The 21,379-nt window shown below is 33.3% G+C and overlaps 1 protein-coding gene and 1 long non-coding RNA gene across 2 annotated transcripts; both read right to left on the bottom strand.

Moving 5' to 3' along the window:
* Positions 1 to 6,530: 6,530 nt before the first annotated feature.
* On the bottom strand, positions 6,531 to 7,472 carry LOC110714300 (auxin-responsive protein SAUR32-like). The gene has a single exon (XM_021892804.1). It carries the CDS (start codon positions 7,113 to 7,115, stop codon positions 6,777 to 6,779), a length of 339 nt encoding a protein of 112 aa, XP_021748496.1. The 5' UTR covers positions 7,116 to 7,472; the 3' UTR covers positions 6,531 to 6,776.
* A 4,620-nt stretch (positions 7,473 to 12,092) lies between these two features.
* On the bottom strand, positions 12,093 to 14,733 carry LOC110714184. Its single transcript, XR_002510108.1, has 2 exons — positions 14,110 to 14,733; positions 12,093 to 13,293 (listed from the first exon to the last, which is right to left on the bottom strand). It is a non-coding gene; the product is annotated as an uncharacterized LOC110714184 (long non-coding RNA).
* Between the last annotated feature and the right edge of the window lie 6,646 nt (positions 14,734 to 21,379).

The following is a 21,379-nucleotide window of genomic DNA, read 5'->3' as shown; positions in this document are numbered from 1 at the left end:
ACCAAAAATTCAATCATGACGTTCCTGGCTGCCTCATCGCAGCCGATGGTGATAGGAAGTGTCACCTTCCCATCTGGATAAGTTGAAGCCCCGTTGAACCAGGATACCGGGTAGGGTACCGGCGTAAGGTGCTTGGGCTTCAGCTTGATTTGATTGTAGGCCTTTCGGAACAGAATGTTTGCTCCGCTGCCACCGTCAACAAGGACCTTACTGACGTCGTGGTTGACCACCGTGGCGATGATCACCAACGGAACCTCGTGAGGGAACGTTATCCCCCGGCAGTCGGCGGCTGTGAACGTCATGTTCGGCACCGGCGACTGGGGAGATTGAATGTCAGCGTTGTTCACCTGGTGAGTCAAAGCCCTAAGGTGTCTCTTGTGCTCCCTCCGAGAGTATATTCCTCCCGAGATAACATTGATCTGAGAGAATTTCCCCTCCGGTGTTTTACTGTTCTTCCGGGGGAAGTCGAGGTCTTGCCGAGAGTCCTTTGCTGACTTCTCGGACTCTTTTTTCTCGCGGTGATCCGCGATGTATTTTTTCAAGTATCCCTTCTAGACCATGTCCTCTATCTTGTCCTTTAGTTGGATACACTCCTCAGTGTTGTGTCCCGGAGACTCGTGGAACTCGCACCACTGATTTTTATTTTTTCGCTGATACCACTCTGGGAGTGGTCTCGGCTTTCGGTAACTCTGCTCCTCCTTTGTCACGCTGTAAATTTTGGCGCGTGGAAGAGAGAGCGGAGTGTAGGAGTCGTATCTGCCTGTGTATGAGGCAGATTTTTCCTTCTTTGGGTCGCTGGCCGAAGATTGCTCCGAGGCCTTTGACTTTCCCTTTGCCTTATGGCCTTGGCCTTCAGACAAGGGTATTTGTCTTTGTTTCCCTCCCCCGAATTGAGGTTAGGTTTTCGCTTTGTTCCATTCTTCGGCTCGGATGAACTTATCCGAGGCATTCAGAGCTTCCTCCAAGGTCTGCGGGGTATGCATGACCATGAAGTCTAGGAACTTCCCGGGCTGAAGGCCATTCTGCACCGCAAAAACGGCTAGCCCCTGGTCCAGCTGAGAGACGCTAGATGACTCGTTACTGAAATGGGTCAGATAATCTCGGAGGCTTTCGGTTTCCCCCTGTTGCAGACTCATGAGTTCTGCAGTAGTCTTCTCTCGGCGGTTTTCCGTGGAAAACTTGCTCCTAAATTTGGAGGATAGATCATCCCACCCTGTTATGGAGCCTTGCTTTACTCCTTTGGAGATCCACGCTTGCGCGACCCCCTTGAGAGTGGTTGGGAAATATTTGCACCAAGTCGCTTCGGATCTGGGGCAAAGATGCATATGAGTCTCATACGAGGCCACGTGATCCTTCGGATCCGAGGTCCCATCATATGTGATATGCGACGGTATTTTAACCGTGGGCACGTGCTCTTCCAGTATCCATTGATCGAATGGCGAACTGGCGGGTAGCATAACGGCCTTGCCCTTGTTCCTGGCCGAAGGGACCGCGCTCCGCCCTCTTAGAGAGGTAAGAGTGGTTTTCGTCCCTGGCTGGGAAGTCTGGGCCTCGGCCGCAGGGAACGAGAGGCGACTGCGCACACTCGGTTCCTTGCCGCCGAGTCGGTCGAGGACGCTTCGGCGAACAGTCTCAGGTTCTCGGTGAGTAGATTCTGGCCGAGAAGCTGAGCTGCTGCTCTTATGCGTCTCTGGTCGGGAGGATGAGGATCCTTTTAAAAATTGAGGGTTCTTTTTCCTCTCTTTTTCATTTTTCTAGGTATCCTCTTCCCACTCTTCCAGTTCCCGGAAGGAAGGAAGCTTCCCACCATCATGGTCTAGCTTCCTCCGCTGATGCCGGGTATGCGGAGGAGTTCGATCACGAGGTGGTGGCATATTTTGTGCCCTCATCGCCTCCATGAGCACTGCCAGCGCTCTTGCCACCTCCTCCGAGCTGGGCCCCGTCAAAGGGGTCCTCGGCCGAGTATGGGAATGAGGGCGCACAGTCGATGGTTGGCTTTGGGGCACTGAATGTGTCCTATGATCGGACTCTCCCCTGCTAGACCGAGAGTGACTCGGCCTATGATGAGAGTCATGAATTACGGGAGAAAGGGAATCCTCCTTGTATGATCCTCCCCCCGAGCTGGCACCCTTGGGAGAGTTCCGGTCCGGCGAGGGTGATGGTGTAGGGGTTTTAGGCTTTTCGCCCGCTCCTTGACGGAGGCCTTTGCTCTTGCGGTTCTTAGCCATTGCTACTAAGATAATTGCAAGATGATCTTGGTTAGAAATTTGGCTTAAAGATTTTTGAAAGTCTTCCCCACAGACGGCGCCAAATTGTTTCGGGTGAAAACAATGGGACCTTGCCGAAGGTCCGATGAAACGGAGAAGACTAGATTCGGTCCAAGTAATGTTGGGCCGAAGGTTTCCTGCACAGTAAACACACGTAAACTAGCCTCGGGGGTGTTGCCGAGGAAGGCCCCTCCGATGCTAAAGTCAGTACAATGTGTTGAAAGAGAAGACTATGCAACAGAGTTAGTTGCTTGAGGCTTTTCTTAAATTGATGAGAATATGTGTAAAAATGTAATATTGATGGTTTTTATACCTCTTCATACATGGAGAAGTTGGGCCTTAGCTCAATTGGCTTGCCTTGAGGGCTGATCTTTGACTTTAGCACAATTGGAGAGATGAACCTTGACCTTGGGCTTTTAATTGGATCATTTAATGCCTAAGCCCAATTGGACTAAATTGGACCCAAACACCATGTAATTTATAAATGTGAAACCACTTTTCTAAGACATGACCATGAGCATGAAGAGAACATCAAAATAGACGGAAATAATTCAAATATATGATACGTCTATATTATATAAGATCATCTTACGTAACTAAAGCAAATTTAAATACGTACCTTAGCTTATTGCAAGTGAAGAGAAGAAATCCTTTAATATATAGTCTTTCAACTATTCAAATATATATATATATATATATATATATATATATATATATATATATATATATATATATATAGTCTTTCCAATAATAATAATGGTCTAATGTAATGGTTACTGGGTCTTGAATTCTTGTTAGTACAGTATTAGTATAATCATGTTGAATAATTTCCCAACAATATAATTGTCGAGAAGAATAGTTTAATAAAGGGCCCCTAAGACCAATAGATTGTGGAATTGGTTTATTAGTGTAGGACACTATGAGTAGTGAACGTGGAGGACATTCACACCTGACTTTTGTAATTTAGACCTCACAAACTCTTTACTCTTGGCTCCATGCACTTTATTTTCCTGTATTGTCTTACACTCACCAACTCACTACATTCATTATGTCATTTAATTTCCAAAGTTTCTTGATTCTAAACTGATTTTAGACTTTCTGCAAATATTTCTATTGGGTGCGTGGCATTTCTACAAGTGTTTGGATGTCCCTATTTTACATTTGAACTACAAAATACATTTCATGTATAAAAAGAATGTTATTAATTTATAACTAATATGACACTTTCATCTCGTAAGCTAAGCTTGGTGTAGTGGTAAGATTATCACCTTCCAACCTTTAGATTAGGGTCCAATCCCCATTAATGACACTTTGAGGTAGGGCGGGCCTTTTTCTCCTTACCTTAAAAAAAAATCTTGGATGCTAATTTAATACTCGTATAATTTTGTAGGTCAGACTCATTAATAATGAAAGAGCTGGGTAGATTAAGTATTTAAGTGTGAATGCTCGTCCATAAAGAACCCCTCTATAGGTCTTAAGGAATCCATCTGATGTATACAACAGTAGTACATCAGCTTAATTTGTTGGTTAATTAGTCAAAAACTAGCTAAGGAAAATAATACACTTGTATACGTATTGTTGCCTTGTCGGCCAACCTTTTCTTATATACATATATACTTGGAGCTAACAATTATGATGAAATGATCGGTTCAACAATTGTATTTATTTCAGCCAATAAATTATGTTTTGCAAAAGCAAACAAGCAAACGGCAGTTATATTGAAGTCTTCTTGAAGCTATATGACATGTAGGCCATGTAATACGTATATACACATTTATTTATGTTAAATATATCTTTAATTGCTACTTGTACTTCTCTTATGCCAATTTATAATCATTAATATACATTTTTAATTATTAATATCTCAATTAATTTTTTTTAAAGCAATATCTCAATTAATTATATTCATTACATGGGATTTTATTAAATTCGTCTCAATATATACTTTCAAAGTATTCATGTTTAATTCCTTAATTTTATAGTTTTTACTAAAATGTAAATGAAGATAGAGTATTATAGATTAAGCATTGACAAAAGTGAAATGTTAGTAATTAAAAGAAAAAAAGCATGATTCCTAAAAAAAAAAAAAAAAAAAAAGAAAAAGAAGAAGAAGAATAAATATTTGTAGTAAAAATCATAATGTTTGATATTTAGAAAATACATTAAAATACAAATAGTAGGCAAGAAGGTTAAAAAATTAAAAAATAAAATATTGAATACTATTAAAAACATCAGATTTCTAGTAGGTTATTACATTATTACATTTGTTAATTATGTGTTAGTGAATTGAAATTAAAGTTATGCTCAAATTGAGAATATGCCTAGCATTAGAATCAAAGAATGCCTAACAAAATCTCATCTTGTTTGATATTGTTAATGTTAATTTATGGTCAATATCATTTACTTGCATTTCCTTGTATTTTCCAATGTTTATATCATCAGTTGATTCAGATCAAGTAGCTAGTGGGTTTATTAAAATAAGGTTGACAAAATACAATAAATAAAATAGAATAAATCAGAGTTGAAGTTAGTGAGAAGTAAGATGAATAATTATTTAAGTATCCACTACTACAATCATTGATGATCATATATGTTAAACAATAATGACAGTATAAGAAATTGGTCAAGAATCAATCCTTTCAGTGGGATATTTTTTATTTTTTTTGGAAAGAATCCTTTAAGTGGTATAATATGACAGAAATCTTATCATTTATATAATTGGATATTTCAAGGAATTATACCAAATAAGCTTCTCAAATAATTCACAGTTACCAATAAACATTCATAAAAGTCATAATCAAATCTTAAAAATCAACAAATTGCCAAAAATCTAGGAGAATAAACAACCATGGCCAAGAGTTAAACATAGTAACGTGTGGCTCACACACGCTTCCTTGAACTCGAACTTAGGGCCTGTTCCGATTGACTGAACTCAGCTGAACTGAATTGAACTGAACTGAACTGAACCGAGCTGAACTGAACTGAACTGAACCGAGCTGAACTGAACTGAACTTATTAATTAGTGATTTTTAACTACGGATTAGTGATCTTTGATTATTTATTGATATTTATTACTATACATATGTGTATATACAAATGTACATATTAAAATATTTACGAAAAATATACTATATAATTATAATTATAAAATGTATGGAAAATATATTATAAAATGTATGGAAAATATATTAAAAACTTGAAACCTCTTATTTTCTCAATGAGATTAACATTAGAAATATGTTTCAAAAAAATAGAACCATTTGAACAATGATTTGTATCAATATTATTATTGTTATTATTATTATTATTAATTATTGATAATTATTATTAATTAATTATTATTATTTATTGATTATTATTATTATTTGTATTATTATAGTATTATTATTATTATTATTATTATTGTTATTATTATTATTATTATTATTATTTATTGATGATTATTATTATTTATTGATTATTATTGTTAGTATTATTATTATTATTTCAATTATTATTATTATTATTGTTATTATTATTATTATTATTATTATTATTATTTTTATATACTATTTATTATTATTATTTTTGTTGTTGTTGTCGTTGTAATAAGATCTTAAAAGAATGAAATTTGGCTTTATCATTAGCAATATCATTAGACATAAATTAAGAGCAGAGCTGAGCTGAACTGGCTTCATTCGTTCTTTTCACATGAATTACCCTTATAACTAAATCAAACTAATTTGGTGTTTATAACAAAAAATTGTTTTTGGTTCCATAAAATCAACGCTTTCACTCTTTAATCAGTTCAATAAATTTGAACAGACCCTTAATCAATCTCTCTTTTATTTCCTTTTTATTTTTCAAATTTCAAAGAATTAAAAATAATAATAGCCAACGAATAACACTAGTGTAAAATACGAAATAACCTCTTAAAGGTCGGGCATCCAAAAGAAAGAAAGGAAAAAAAATCTAGAAAAAGACTTGTAAAACAATGACATAAATAAACTCATAATGATTCACGCAAATTGAATAGTGTTAATTTTGCAAAATTAGTCAAAAAAAAATTCTAGTAGTTGCGCGCTTTTTCCTGCCTTTTTTTTTTTTTTTTAATTTATTTTTTTTCTCTCTCCTTTCGCACCCACTGGATGATATTCTAATTTCATCACATAATTTGTTACAACTAACGACTATTTGTTTGCATGTCACATAATTCTTTCATCATCATCTCGTCATTCTTTAATTAATATCACAAAATTAAAATAATATCAACAGTAAAAATAAAAAAAAAAAACAAAAAAGAAATCCTTTATTGAAAAAATATCGTCATCATATTTGATAGATATCACAATAATGTCGCAACATAATCATGATTTCAAGAACAAACCTAAAACAAAAGAAGTAATTAACCCCTTAACCCTCCAAAATTAAACGACTAATGAAAAATAAAACGACTAATCCATGGATCCAGGTTGACGGAATTTACAAGAAAAGATTACAACCGTTGGATCAAAACTAAACTAAAATCAATCAAGCCCTAAAACAACCAACAATAGGATTATGATGGTGATGATTATGATTATGATGGTGGTGATGATGGTGATGATGAAGGGATTTCTCTTGATCAATCAAAGCTTGAACGTAACGAAACTCCTCCACGTGGCAAGGAATAGTGATGGTACCTTTGTGATGAAAACCGTACTCATCTTCGGCTTCTTTAAGAAGCTTCATAAAAAGAGGGTGGTTGAAATGCGAAATTGGTATCACGAATCTTTGCTGTTCTTCTTCGGTGAGCCCCACTTTTATCGCCAAACAACCCTTCGGAATATGGTGTTGCTGCTTCTTGTGAGGTAGATGCAGGTGAACCATCTTTCTTTGACTGGAGAATTTAATTCGAAAAAAAAAATTACGAAAATTGAGGGTTAAAAAAATGGGGAAAATTAATGGGTGTATTAGAGGAAGACGAAACAAATTGGGGGAGTTGTTTTGGAGAAAAGATGGAGGGTTTGAGAGATTGCCATGTTTAACCTAGAATTTGTGAAAGAATTGAATAAGCAAAGAGGGGAATTATATAGAAAGAGGAAAAAGAGGGATTTTGGTTGGGATGAATTTGGGTTTAAATAGGAGTACAATACTTAACAACCCATTAATTGTGGGGCCCAATTGGGAGTTTTCTAAAGGTAGGGTTGTTTTTGTTTTTTTTTATCTTGTTTTCCTGGGGAAAAAAGATAAAAGTGGGGGTTCATGTTTTTTATCATGCGTAATGTAAGTGGCGAGAAGGATTCCTAATCAGAGTGATGTTAGGGTTAGTGACTTTAATTTGGGTGAGATTTAGGAGGTTGCGGACTAATTGGATGGTTATGGTCATATTATTTTTAAAAAATAAAAATAAATAAATATTGTTTTATCTTGATTGATAAACCTAAATAATTAGAATTTTCAAAATTATAGGATTTGAGGTATATAAATAATTAAAATATTCAATGATTTTTAATTTTTTTTTAGGGACGGCCAATCCAACATGAAGGAAATAATAAAAAACAATATGTTTAATGTCAATAAAAGTACAATAAAGTACATGCACGGCCCGTCAAAAAAAAAAAAGTACATGCATAGGATGTGAGATTTATATGTTACCGAGTAATTAAATTCACATTAACAAATTGGTTGAGATGGAAATACTCTACAATCTATTTAAACCATATTAGATTAGTTTCATTTATAAATATTACCCGCTAATTTTAAGTTTAACCTTCTTAATATTTTCCAAAATAGCATGATTTATACTTTTCAAATGCCTAAGGGCCTAAGAGCATCTCCAATGGTTTAATTGTAAGGACTTGTTGCAATATAAATAAAATTTCTAGCTACATGCTTACCACTGGAGAACAAAAAATTGAGCACCATGCTAGCAATTGTAGCCCAAACAAGCTACATGCTTGATTGAAAAAGAGACAAATAAACTCCACTTATATTGTAACATGTGTATAATTATTTATTTATTTATTAAAATTTATTTTTTACAAACTAAAAAATGTTGTAGCTTACCTTTGGAACACTTTATTGCTAAAAGGTGTTGTAGCTTAAAAAATTATATAGAAAAGCAAGCTACAAAGCATTGTAGCTTGCCATTGGAGATGCTCTAAGGTTGTTGCCTCAAAAATATATATATATATATAATTAATATCAATCAATTTATCTTTTTATAAGTCTAAACAATTTTTTATTTTAATTGTTCATATGTTTTTCACTTTTAATTACAATTTACCAGTATTACGTAGAAAAATCATAAACAAACTGCCAATTGATAAAATAATGCCGAAAGTTATACAGAAAATGAGTACAAGTGGGTCCTTTGGATAGAAAGGTACATTAGAAGAACAATATTTGTACTCCCAAACTTTGTGGGCACCCGCAATTTCTGGAAATTTGCTAATACAGGATCATAATTTGTTTTCCTACTTTTCTTCTTCAACCAATATTTTTAGGGTCCAATTATTCATGATCCGCAATCGATGCATATACATTCTCGAATAATAACAATATTAGCTTTTTAATTTGTATAAACAATAATAAATTAGTTTTTGACAGCAAACATAAACTTTAATTTCAATGTAAGGTCAAAAACAAAATTGCATTGGTTTTTTTTTTTTTTAATAGTTTCTAAAGTTTAGTTTAATGATCATGTAACATAGAATAAGAGTACAATATCATCAAACTTAGATATTTAATAATTTACATTAACAAATAAGACTACAATGGTTTAGTTTAATTAATAATGATTATGTTTCCAAAAATAAAAAGAAAAATTAATAATGATTATTAATACAACATAAAGCTTTCAATACCTATCATCAAACCTTGATTGAAATATTTGCAGCTTAATAAAAGTGTTTAATAATCAATAATATGACTTAAGTTATCAATCAGTCTAATTGATCATCTACCCTGCACATTAATCAGATTAAAATTACAATGCAAAGCATGGTTCTCAATCCATGGACACAAGATTATTTTTTTTCTTTTTTTTTTTTTTTTTTTTTGACGGGATGGAGACAAGTTTTTTAATACCAATGATACTATTTTCCAATGCTAATAAGATGTTATTTTTTGCATAATTCCACTGGAATCATAAAGTAAATATTCCTTATTTCTTGACTTGTGTAATTCATGTTTTTGTTACGGACGAGCTGCGTTTCAAAGAGCCAAATAGAATCTTAATATGGGCCATAAATATCGTTGGACTATAAAACATTAAAACTAGGCCCATGATTCTGGACATAGTGGCGGGCTCAAAAGGCTTACTTTGCTGGAATCAACTGAGTGACTGCAAAAATAAAGCAACGTGGGCTAGCCCAAAGGTTTTGTCCACTGGACTAGAAACTACAATTAAATTAGAATAGGTTGTTTAGGAAATTCAAAATTATTAGACAGCATTTGTTGTCTTAATTAAGTTTTACAACCTATTTGTCTAGGATTACAAGTTATGGTGAGTGATTAATGATTATTTAATTTGTGTAAAACAACATAAATAAGAGTTTTGATCAACGACGTAAGTGCTTGAACACTAGGCCATAGTTGTTTTAAAATAAAAATCCTTGTTGGATTTATTGGTTCTTGGTTGTCTTTAATTTCAGTGGAAAACAATGCACTTAATTTTGTGATAGGGAGGTCCTTATCTTTAATTAAGTTTGTCCTCCTTAGAAATCTCAATACACCATTGATGTTGATTGCCTGTGTGCGAGGGAACAGTTGATCGCAACCAATATCGTCATTTCTCTTGTTACCTTTCCTCATTAATTAACTTGTATCCCCACCGCTGCCTCTATCATCAACGTTATAATTCATTACTTGTATTTCCGTTCACGGGTCATCACTATGGCTTATGCATATTATTTGATACGTCGTAATATATAGATTGTAATCTTTCCAACAATAAGTATACTTTATAATGTCAATTATAAGTCCTAATCTTTCTATGCTCTACTCCATTATTAGTCCTTTATGGTATTGACTTGTATAAGGACAAAAGCTTAAAGATGATAGTAAACGTTATTTTGTACGGCTTCTTTCAGATATAAAACAGCCATAAACATAATTTTTTGTAATACTTTGAATTTCCCTTAACTAAAAGTTTTGATAAGATATAATCTTTTGACTTCTTTATGAAAGAGATGTTAGTAATAGTTAAAAGCTTGTAATCAATAATAAATCACGTCGTCTTACATCATATTTGGATAACATAATTGCTCTTTTTCTTTCTTCTTTTTTCTGTTTTGTGCTACCAACTCCAACTACTTCTCAAGTTGTTGTAAAAACAATGCTGACCAAATGTACTAATCTGATTTAAAAATCTTTGAACTAACAACTTCACAAATTCATTGCATATGATCAATAATTGTTAAATTTGTTTCCAGAACTTGGCTAGATATATTGTTCAAATACTTAGGTGATAGTAATGATTTATATAAATACTTTAATTTAGGTTGAATAGTGAATTAAAGTACAATAATGTAATTAAGAGAGCAAAACTAATAGTCACTTAATGTACTTTGCAATCCAAAACATAAGTTATTTTTACTCCGTACATACTAATCTTCAGACACATCAAGAATCAACTTAATTTGCATAATAATTTTATAATTTGTTTTTAAATTGAAATGGTTTACTTCCTCGTGACTTTAAATCAACTAGTCTGTCATGAATACCATTTTCTGTTATTTAGCACTATTAAAGACTTATTACTCCTATGTTTAGAAGTGATGGGGTATATTAACAAATTATCCAAAAAGTTTGTCAAAAAAAAAAGATTTTCTTGGTTGAAGAGCATTAACAAGTAGATCACATGCATATTGAAAGTAGAATGAAAGAATTTGACTAATATTCACTCAATTTAGACATAAACACAATATCAACCACACAAAACATAGCTGGAGTACACTACAAGAAAAATATATTTTCGTAGCGATTGTACATTCGCTACAATATGCAAGTATGTTTGTGAAATAATTAAGGATGTCGTATCATTTTTACAATCGCCATGGTTTTCCTATATAAAATCGATACGGAGAACATAATAATACATATCCACACTATTTTTACACATTTATATAATTTTGAGAAATCGTATCATTTATAATCGCCACTAAATCCTAAAAATCGATACGAAAAGCCTTTTCAACACTAGATATGTAAATATTGTTTGACAAAGAATACATAAAATATGTCATAACTTATTGGTGAAACAATAAGTATAAGAGTTTGAGGTTGCATGTTCGAATCTTGTAAAGATCACACGCATGTTTTTTTTTTTTTTTTAAGAAAATGATTGGGTTGGGAAAGCTTTTGATAGGTTATTTTCTTGTAGTGGTAAGTAAGACTGTCACTAATCATGTTTTCTTTATAAACTATATTAGCAATCAATCTAATCAAAGTTGAAACACTGCGTATAAAACAAACCTATTATCCACCCTTGAACACAACACTTGGCCCTCTCTTAGGTATCCAAAGACATTAGTATAGTATCAAGAGACTTAACTTGTGATCACTCAAACTATATTAGCATGTTCGAATCTTGTAAAGATCACACGCATGTTTTTTTTTTTTTTTTTAAGAAAATGATTGGGTTGGGAAAGCTTTTGATAGGTTATTTTCTTGTAGTGGTAAGTAAGACTGTCACTAATCATGTTTTCTTTATAAACTATATTAGCAATCAATCTAATCAAAGTTGAAACACTGCGTATAAAACAAACCTATTATCCACCCTTGAACACAACACTTGGCCCTCTCTTAGGTATCCAAAGACATTAGTATAGTATCAAGAGACTTAACTTGTGATCACTCATATGTTCAACATCATAATTAATAATTCAAATCTTGTTTCGTAATCCAAACAACAGTACCATCCCAAACAAAGATTTGTGGCATTGCACCAACATATTACATAATGTAACTTTTCAAATTTACATATACACAGTCAATCTAGTGATTGATCACTAATTAAACTAATGTTTCGCTCCTCAGATCATCATACCTTGACACAATTTAACCAATAACAAAACAAATCATATGAAATTAGCAATTTAAGGATGAAATCCTAGGACATAATTACATATAAGCTGTACAATTCTGTTTGTTTCTCATCAATCAGCTGCCTGCCTCAGTGTAATTGTACGTACTGCCCTGCATTCTGTAACACAAAACAAGAGACAATACTATACCATAATACCAACCTATATATTCTGAGTAGTGTAGTGCATAAAAACTTCCGCTCTTATCTTTTCATATCAACTGTTTACCTTTTTTTTTTTTCTTTTTCTGTCTGTGTTTTCTCATCACAGCATGTCACACGTTGAGTAGCTTATTTAACCCCTTCACTAAATAAATTTATATAAAAAAAAGGGTAAAATAAGAGAGAAAGTAATGTTGTAAAGAGTTAAGTTGTAGGCTTTTAGCAAAAAGATAGAGAGCATGGTAATCTGTACCCACACCATTTTTAACCCACTTTGTAACAGTTTTTACCCATGTTTCTGTAGTACTACATTCTTCAATAGAAAGCTGCTTCACCTACCCATCTTTCTCTTTACTAGGGGTTCTTTTCATTGACTTGTTTTCTCATCCTTTTTATCTCGCAATTATATGGGTGAGGGTTTCATTGGTTTAATAGTACTAATACAGATAGGCAACTAATAGAGGACGATTATAATGTGTTTAATTAATAACATTAGTCTTAATAAGCACAACAAAGTTGGTTAATAGTTTCGTTTAATGGTACTAGTATAGTTAGGCAATTAACAAAGGACGATTATTATGTGCTTAACATAAGAGTTTGTTAGCTGTTCGGCAATCAGCTAGACAAGTAAATGTACAGTACTCCGTGATAACTACGGAGTTGAGAGGTAAAAGATAGTTGATTATTAATTGAATAAGTATAGGATAGATAAGTAATGACTCATGAGGCAATTAAAACCCAGAGAACGTCAGTAAAGATAATAAAGTTGCAATAAACAAAGCCTCATTAAATCGAGTGCACTGATTCTCTAGAATCCTGCATTCAATCAAAACCAACATTAAAATCAATAAGCTATCTTATCACAACTAAACAAAACAAGTACTCCCTATTCATAATCATTAAAACTAAATTACCCCTATAAGAATGGTTCAGAGATATCGGGTATAATTATTACTCCGTATTTTACTGTAGAATACTAGAATATACCCGAGAATGTGCAATATTATTTCAGGCTATGGAAAGTTGAGATCTTTTAGTATAACAGATCTGAAATTAGCTTAATAGAAAGATTTAAAGTATGAATAGGACCAGATGTGATTCGATTGCGATTCTCTCTAGTAACTAGACGGTTTAGATGGTGTGAACATGAACACATTGAAAATGGAAAACGAGAAATTTTATAATAGATCTGAAGAACTGAGAAAGAAAAATAGAAAAAACAAACACTAGCAGAGAGAAAAAAAGGGGAGAAAGATGGAAGAAGTGAAAAGGTGAAAAGGAAAGTAGATCTGAAGAGAATCTCTTTCTCTCTCACAAACACACACATGGGTGGTAGACAAATCCCTATGAAACAATGGTATAATGATGAGGAAATGATGAAGAATTTGAAGAATGAAAAATGACTGACAAATAAACTGCCAAATAATAATAATCATTAAAAAAAAAAAAATCAAGGAAAGTAATGATGAAAAAAACTTTATATTCTGAGCACACTTACAGAATCTAGTTAGAGTTAGGGTCAAAAATTATCATCATTACACCAATCAACCAACCTAAACCTCTGCAACACGTACAAACTCTATCTTTATTATAGGAGTAATTTTTAATAAAATTAAAAAGAGAGAAAAATACCTGAGAAGGAGGAAAAAGAGGTGTAAGGGAAGCAGATAAAATTAGGGGGAATGAAGCCTGGTCCGACGACGGTGAAAAGGCGGGTCCTCGTCCTCGAGCCAGACAACATTCCCCTCAACTCAATTGCTTCCAACCCAGGGCCAATTGGTTGAATGAATTTGGTTTTATGAATTTGGATTTATAGGGTGCGTGATGAGTGATCTGAAGAGCACCCCCAAGAAAAACGGCTTAGTTGAAGGGGGAAGGAGAGAGAAAAAAAACAAAGGAGAGAAGAAAGAAAAGGATGAGAGAATGAGAATGAGTAAGCAAGCGGATTGTGAGGGGGGTGGTTATAATAACGCCGGGGTCATGACTCATGAGAGTGAAACTTCTCTCTTCTACTTTAATTTTTTTTTATTAAAATTAAAATACAAGTAAATATTGTTTTGAAAAAGAAAAAAAGAAAGGGTTGAAGAAAAAGACAAAAGAGACGAGGACAGTTGAAGCTGAGCAGATAGTATGAGATGAGGATTATGGGTCCCCCCCCCACCACACCACTGAGCTCTGGCTATCACCACCACCTTCAATTTCATTCCATCCATCATAGGGAGCTTATGCATTCCCATTCATTCATCTACAAATTACTCCTCCACATCATAATTGTTCTTCCCATTTAATTTAACAAGTACGGAGCATATTACTTTGTGAATGCATTATTTAAAAGTATTTACTCTGTATTTCATACGAGTATTAATTAAAACTACTCCATATAAAGATATAAATAATATTAATATACAATTCTCCTGAATTACAGACTTACGAAATAATAAAAAATGGAAGGTGTACATTTGTAGTCAAGTTATGCTATAAAAATATTTCACTTGCGAATAATTTAGCCTGCTTGATAGAATATCTATTGATTCTATCGTGTTATATATAAGGTTAGTGGACAATTTCATCTATCACCAACTGTTTTAGGCTAAAACCTTACTCCTACTACTAGACATATACGTGGTTAATTAAACTCTTTAAAAACTTATCAACTTACCTATGGTTGAAAAAGGATAAGCCATTCAAAATATTTAATTGGTTAGGAGGGTTTCAATACTAAGTACAACTCATCATGATTCACTTTTTCTTCAAGAAAATTTTTGTTATTGAATCGACTAATCCATTTATAGACTTTGTCCACAACTCCATGCTATAGAATAAGATAAGCCATACCAAGTATTTCATTAGCTTTGGGAGGGGTTTTTAATTTGTGTGTTAGGTAAATGATGCATGATTAGATTGGTGTCATCAAAATAAAAATCCTAACATGAGTAATTTGATTAAAAGACTAAGAAACTGTTCTCATAGACTGAACTAAATTGAACTGAATTGAACTGAATTGAAATGAACTGAAATGAATATTTTATAAGAGAAGAAAATTAGGAGCTGAACTGAACTGAACTAAACTGAACTGAATTGAACTGAACTGAACCGAACTGAATTGAAATGAACTGAAATGAATATTTTATAAGAGAAGAAAATTAGGAGCTGAACTGAACTGAGCTGAGCTGAATTGAACTGAACTGAATTGAAAATAAACGTATGAGAACGGCCCTAAGGATCTGTTCTGATTTACTGAAGTGAGACTAAACTGAACTGATCAGAACTAAATTGTTTAAGTGAGAAGGAAATTAGGAAATGAGCTGATTTGAAATTAAGTTGCAAAGAACAGATTTTTAAGATAAATACAATATGTATATACTTTTTAAAAATGTATATAAAAAATAAATAAAATAAAATAAAAAACAAAGAAAGAGCTAGAGAGTAAAGAGATGAAATAGCTACAGGGGAGGTGGTAGAATGGCGTAACTTGTGATTCAGTGTCACTTTCTTTTTATCTCATTCATTTATGCCGTAAGCTGTATTCAATTCCACGTGATTGACCCCCTAATTAATGATTCCAAGAAATTTTTTTAAGCCTACTTCTAAATTATACTTCTATGTTTGTTCTTCGTACTTACCACTGTAAATTTTCATTTACTTGCTTAAGGACTAAGGAGTTTATACTATGCTTTTACTGCCATGGTCAATGGACCTACTACTGTTATTACCAGTTGAATTTATTTCTTAGACTTGGAATACTAATTATTCCACCTTTTATCAAATCCATACACCACTTTTGTCTAATTGACCTTATACTTATATAATTTACAAGTGCTTGTTCACTCTTTTGACTTGGGCTTATTAAGCTACGTATATATCAGATTAGGATCGGATCGGAATACCAACATTTTGAAAACAATTCATGGAATTTTAATTTTGAGTGTAATAATTTATTATATACCATTGAAAATTTGAAATAATTATCTCACATAGAAGATTATATTGAGAGGGACAGTGACTAGTCCTTAATATATTAGTTTAATTTATTTGTGTAAGTCATGTGATGTTTTGTTAAATTTGTACTACGTGTATGGTAAGACTATTTTTTTTATTTTGTTAAAGAGGTATACGAGTCATTTTCTGTAGCAATCTTTTAATTTGACTGTTAATAACACTATAAACCGTCAATCTTAAGGCATGCTCTTTGAAATTTACCACATACAAAAAACTTAAAAGGGAGAGTGAGGGATAGCTCAAGTGGTTAGATCTTCCCTTCCAATTTCGAGAAATTTTGAATCGATTCTCATTACTAGACCATGTGGCTCAAAAAAAAATAAAAATAAAAAAGACCAAATTGAAAAATGGCATAGTACAAAAAGTGTTGTAGTAAATGAAAGGTGTAAGACATTAATATCAAAAACCATAAAAGAATTGGGCATTGTACTGTGATAAAATTTAATGTCACTCTAATGCTATTTTATTTTATTTTATTTTATTTTTATTTTTTAAAAAAACAGCAAGGAATCAAAGTAAAGAAGGAGCTGCAAAAGGGTCAGAGGAGTGGTTGGGTTATTTATCGGCCCGATAATAGTAACCCGCATTCAATAAACATTGGAATGTTTAGTCTGATTATTGAATCCTAAATTAGGATGATCACAATCATTAATTAATTAATTAATTATTTAAATCTTAAGATTACACTTTTAGGTGCCGCGTACCTTTTAACGCCGGCGAGGTTTTCGAGAGACCCACCCATATCACCGACATCTAAGCGTCTTTGGGTCCACATTCCACCCCCTCCCCGCTCTTGCTTGTTTCTCTCTTCCCTTACAACTAGGTATGGCCGTATGGTTTCATTCATTTATAGGTCACCTCCAATCTCTAACCCGACACAATAACATTAATGATTTGAATGTGGTGTGTGTGATCAATAAACTCTACCAAAACTTTATTTGATTATGCAAAACTATTACCGCGTATAGTCTTAAACAAAAAAATTAATGGAATTTGTTTAATGTACAGAATAACAGTTTGCTTGAAATTAAAATTAAAAGATGTACAAGCCTAATTGACAAGGATATTAGAGGGTTATTTTTTATTCTTGTATATTACACAATTCATCTATCTATTCACAATTAGGTGATGTTCATGATTTTTGTGTTCAATAACTATTAATTTGACTGTAATTGAGTTGGGAGAGTTTACTCTTTCAATATTTTATTTTTTCAAACTCAGGTCATTTGTGTGAGTTAGCTAAGGTCAGTGTGCCTTGCCATGTGCCAAATGTAGGAGTATGATAGGTTAGAATCAGTGGAAAGTATTCACCTGAAATTGCTTAAAAATTGGGGGACAATATTATTCCTTTAAATTAATATTTATAAACCTAAGGAACATGCACGGAATGAAGAAGGTCCATTGAAATACAAAGCATAAGAAATGTGAGAAGAAATATGAATATATATATATATATATATATATATATATATATATATATATATATATATATATATAGGAACCCATATATATATATGTAGGGCAAAGTAGTAGTCGTATTCTTAATTTACCTGAAAACTGTGCATGGTATAAATTAGGCTTATACGGAGTACTACATTAGGGACCACGAAATACATCAATGCCACTACCTAGGGGTGGGACTTTTCAAACCGAACCGTGAAACCGCCCGTTACCGAACCGAACCATCACGGACCGATCCGTTTATAAACCGATAAATACAAACCGAAAACCGAACTGAACCGTTCAATATCAAACCGAAACCGAATTGAACCGCTCAATGTCAACCCGTTACGGACCGTAAACCGATAACAAACCAAACTGCGCAAATCCGAACCGAAACGAAACCGAACTGAATGGTTTATAAACCCGTTAATGACCCGAACCGTTTATAAACCGAAACCGTTTAAACCGAAAAAAAAAACCGTTTAAACCGAACCATTTGTAACCCGCTAACCGTTTAAACCGACCCGTTTATGAACCGAAACCGTTTAAACTACACGTATAAACCAAACCGTTATAATCCGCTAACCGTCTAAACTGAACTGCCATAACCCGTTAAACCGTTAAAATCGAACTGTTTTCGAATCGCAACCTGTTTAAACTGATCCGATTACAAACTGCTTAATTCAAATTGAATTATTTACAACCTAAATGGCTAAATAGTAAATACAATTAATGTTAATAAATGTAGATCTAATCAAACGGCTTAGGTTTATACAAAGGTTTATATCACCTAGATCTAGGCCAACGACATTATTAATATCGTTTTAGATTACTTATTTATTTTAATTACAAGATATATTATTTGTATAATTGTATCATTTTCATTCCAGTAATAATGCTAGTCCACCCAAATTATCTTCATTGTTCCTTGATATTCATGATCATCCAATAACACTCAAAGCCTCAAAGGTAACATAAGATTGGAGATGTATGAGATTGTGTTACACAAGTGGCATAAGCATTAGAATATTACTGTACTAGTCAATAAGGCGTACAATTATTCATATTATCACTTTATAAAACTTTCTTATACAAGTATTTTGTAAAGGGGAGGACTAAAATGTTTATAAAACACATTTTTTAGCTTTTCTTAAATTAAACCAGATATTAAGTAAATGAATTTTAATAAATACGGAGGCATCCCAAATCTGTAGCCACAATTATTTCATAACATTACCACAAATCCAGCAGATAAATAGCATTAAAATTAGAGTAATATCAACAAGCAATTAAAAAAAAGTCACCATTTTCATTGATTAAAATTCACAATACATATACCAATACATAATGAAACTACTATCACTACTACCCAGATTAGATTTCAGATTTATCAACTGAAATATCATCAAGTTTAGGGTTGCAAAAAATGATACATGATAAGATGAAGGGAGGAGTGAGAATGTGAGTGATTTGGGAGCAGAATCTTGAAGCAGAATCTTGAAGCAGCAGCACAACACCCAAGAGCAGAGGAAATAGCAGCAACAAGCAGGAACCAGCACACGCAATAACAGATCAACAACTTATCAGAAGCAAGGAATAATATAAGCAGAAGGGACTCAGCAGGAACTTATTTTTGTTTTTCAAAATTGCTCTCAGATTTACGTTTATCGTATCATCACTGAGCAATGGCTGTTTTAACTTAAAACTTGAAAAATGCTGCCAGCAAGTACATATACATTGAAGTCTCAACATAAATGACAAGGGCAACGATGATTCAAGAAAAATTAAAACAACAAGCATAAGAAACAGCAACAACAAAACAGCAGCAAGCATAAGAAACAGCAGCAACAAAACAGCAGCAACAACAACTCAGCAGAGACAACAACCAAAAGGCAAAAGCACTACCAGCAAGCAGCAGCTCATAACAAGTCCAAGCAACTTCAAAATTATAGCTTTTGTTTTTTAAAATTGCTCTCAGATTTACATCACTGAGCAATGGTTGTTTTAATAAAAACTTGAGAAATGCTGCCAGCAAGTACCAAAATACATTTAACTATTTAAGTCTCAACATAAATGACAAGGGCAACGATTTTAAAAGTCTTGAAAAATGCTGCCAGCAAGTCTGAAAATAAATGACAAGGGCAACGATTTTTCAAGATAAAATAAACCACAATGAGACACAAATACCAGTTATGCAGATGAAGCACTTTCGCCTTCAATCTCTTTACCAATAAGGAGGACGCCTTCCTCAACATCCGCTTGATAACCACGGCACCAATTTTGGGTGGTAACCAATGCCTCAACATTCTTTGGCAAAAGTTTACCCCTATATTTGTTCAAAATACGACCACCCAAACTAAAAGAAGATTCAGAGGCCACCGATGTAATAGGAATGGCCAAAACATCCCTTGCCATATTAGCTAAAAAAGGAAGAGAAGAAGCTTGAGATTCCCAATACTTGAGAACGTCAAAATGTTCCCCTTGAATTAATCGCGAACGAGGTCCATTCAAATATGCCTCAAGATCAGCCAGAGGGCATCTAGTTGAATCATCACATTCGTCATCAACCTCACGCAACTGAAACAGATTTTTTATTATAAAAGTTAAATTATGACATTACAAATAAAAATAGAAGACTACCATTAATATTGAGTATATTGTATAACATAAATACCGTGAACATATTTTGAGATCTCAACGTGCGATTAGAATTTTCAGATTGAGCTGTGTTTGAAGAGGCAGGATTTCTGCAGCTTGTATTAGATGCAGTAGAATAAAATTTATAAAGGTCATAAAAATCTTCCTTACTCATCATAATCTTTTCGTCGCATGCCTCATCATTATACAACGAGTTCAACATATGTCTCACTCGAAACAACTTATAACGAGGATCAAGAGCAATAGCAACTGAAAGTATCAAACTATAATCCTCCCAATAACTCTCAAACTTCTCAAGCATAACTGCTGCCATGGGTGCAAGTTTAGGGTCTTTAAAGGCTTGAGTAATAGCGTACTCAATTTTTAAAACACTAACAAAATACAAATTAGAAGTGGGATATTCGGTACCAGAAAATAACACAGTTATATCATTAAATGGCTGAAGGAAATCACAAATTTTTTGAATGGTATCCCATTCATCAGCATCAAGTCTATAAGAAATACCCAAAAACCTACTAGTATATAGAATCAAGGCATCCTTAGCTTCTAAGGCTTTTCGGAGCATTGTATAAGTGGCATTCCAACGAGTCACAACATCAAGACATAACTTGCCATTAAAAGCAGAGTCTAACTCAGACAAAGCATTCTCAAATTGAGTTAATCTAGAATCAGAAGCATCAATATATTTAACAACCTCACGCAATTTTTCAACACTTTCATGAACTTCTTTTAAACCTCTTTGAACAATAAGATTTAAAACATGAGCTGAACATCGAACATGAAAGAATTTCCCATTACAAGG

Source organism: Chenopodium quinoa, unplaced genomic scaffold (genome assembly GCF_001683475.1).
Source record: "Chenopodium quinoa cultivar QQ74 unplaced genomic scaffold, ASM168347v1, whole genome shotgun sequence".
NCBI classification, from domain to species: Eukaryota; Viridiplantae; Streptophyta; class Magnoliopsida; order Caryophyllales; family Amaranthaceae; genus Chenopodium; species Chenopodium quinoa.
The sequence above is the reverse complement of the archived record's forward strand: the minus strand, read 5'-3'. Positions and strand labels throughout refer to the sequence as shown.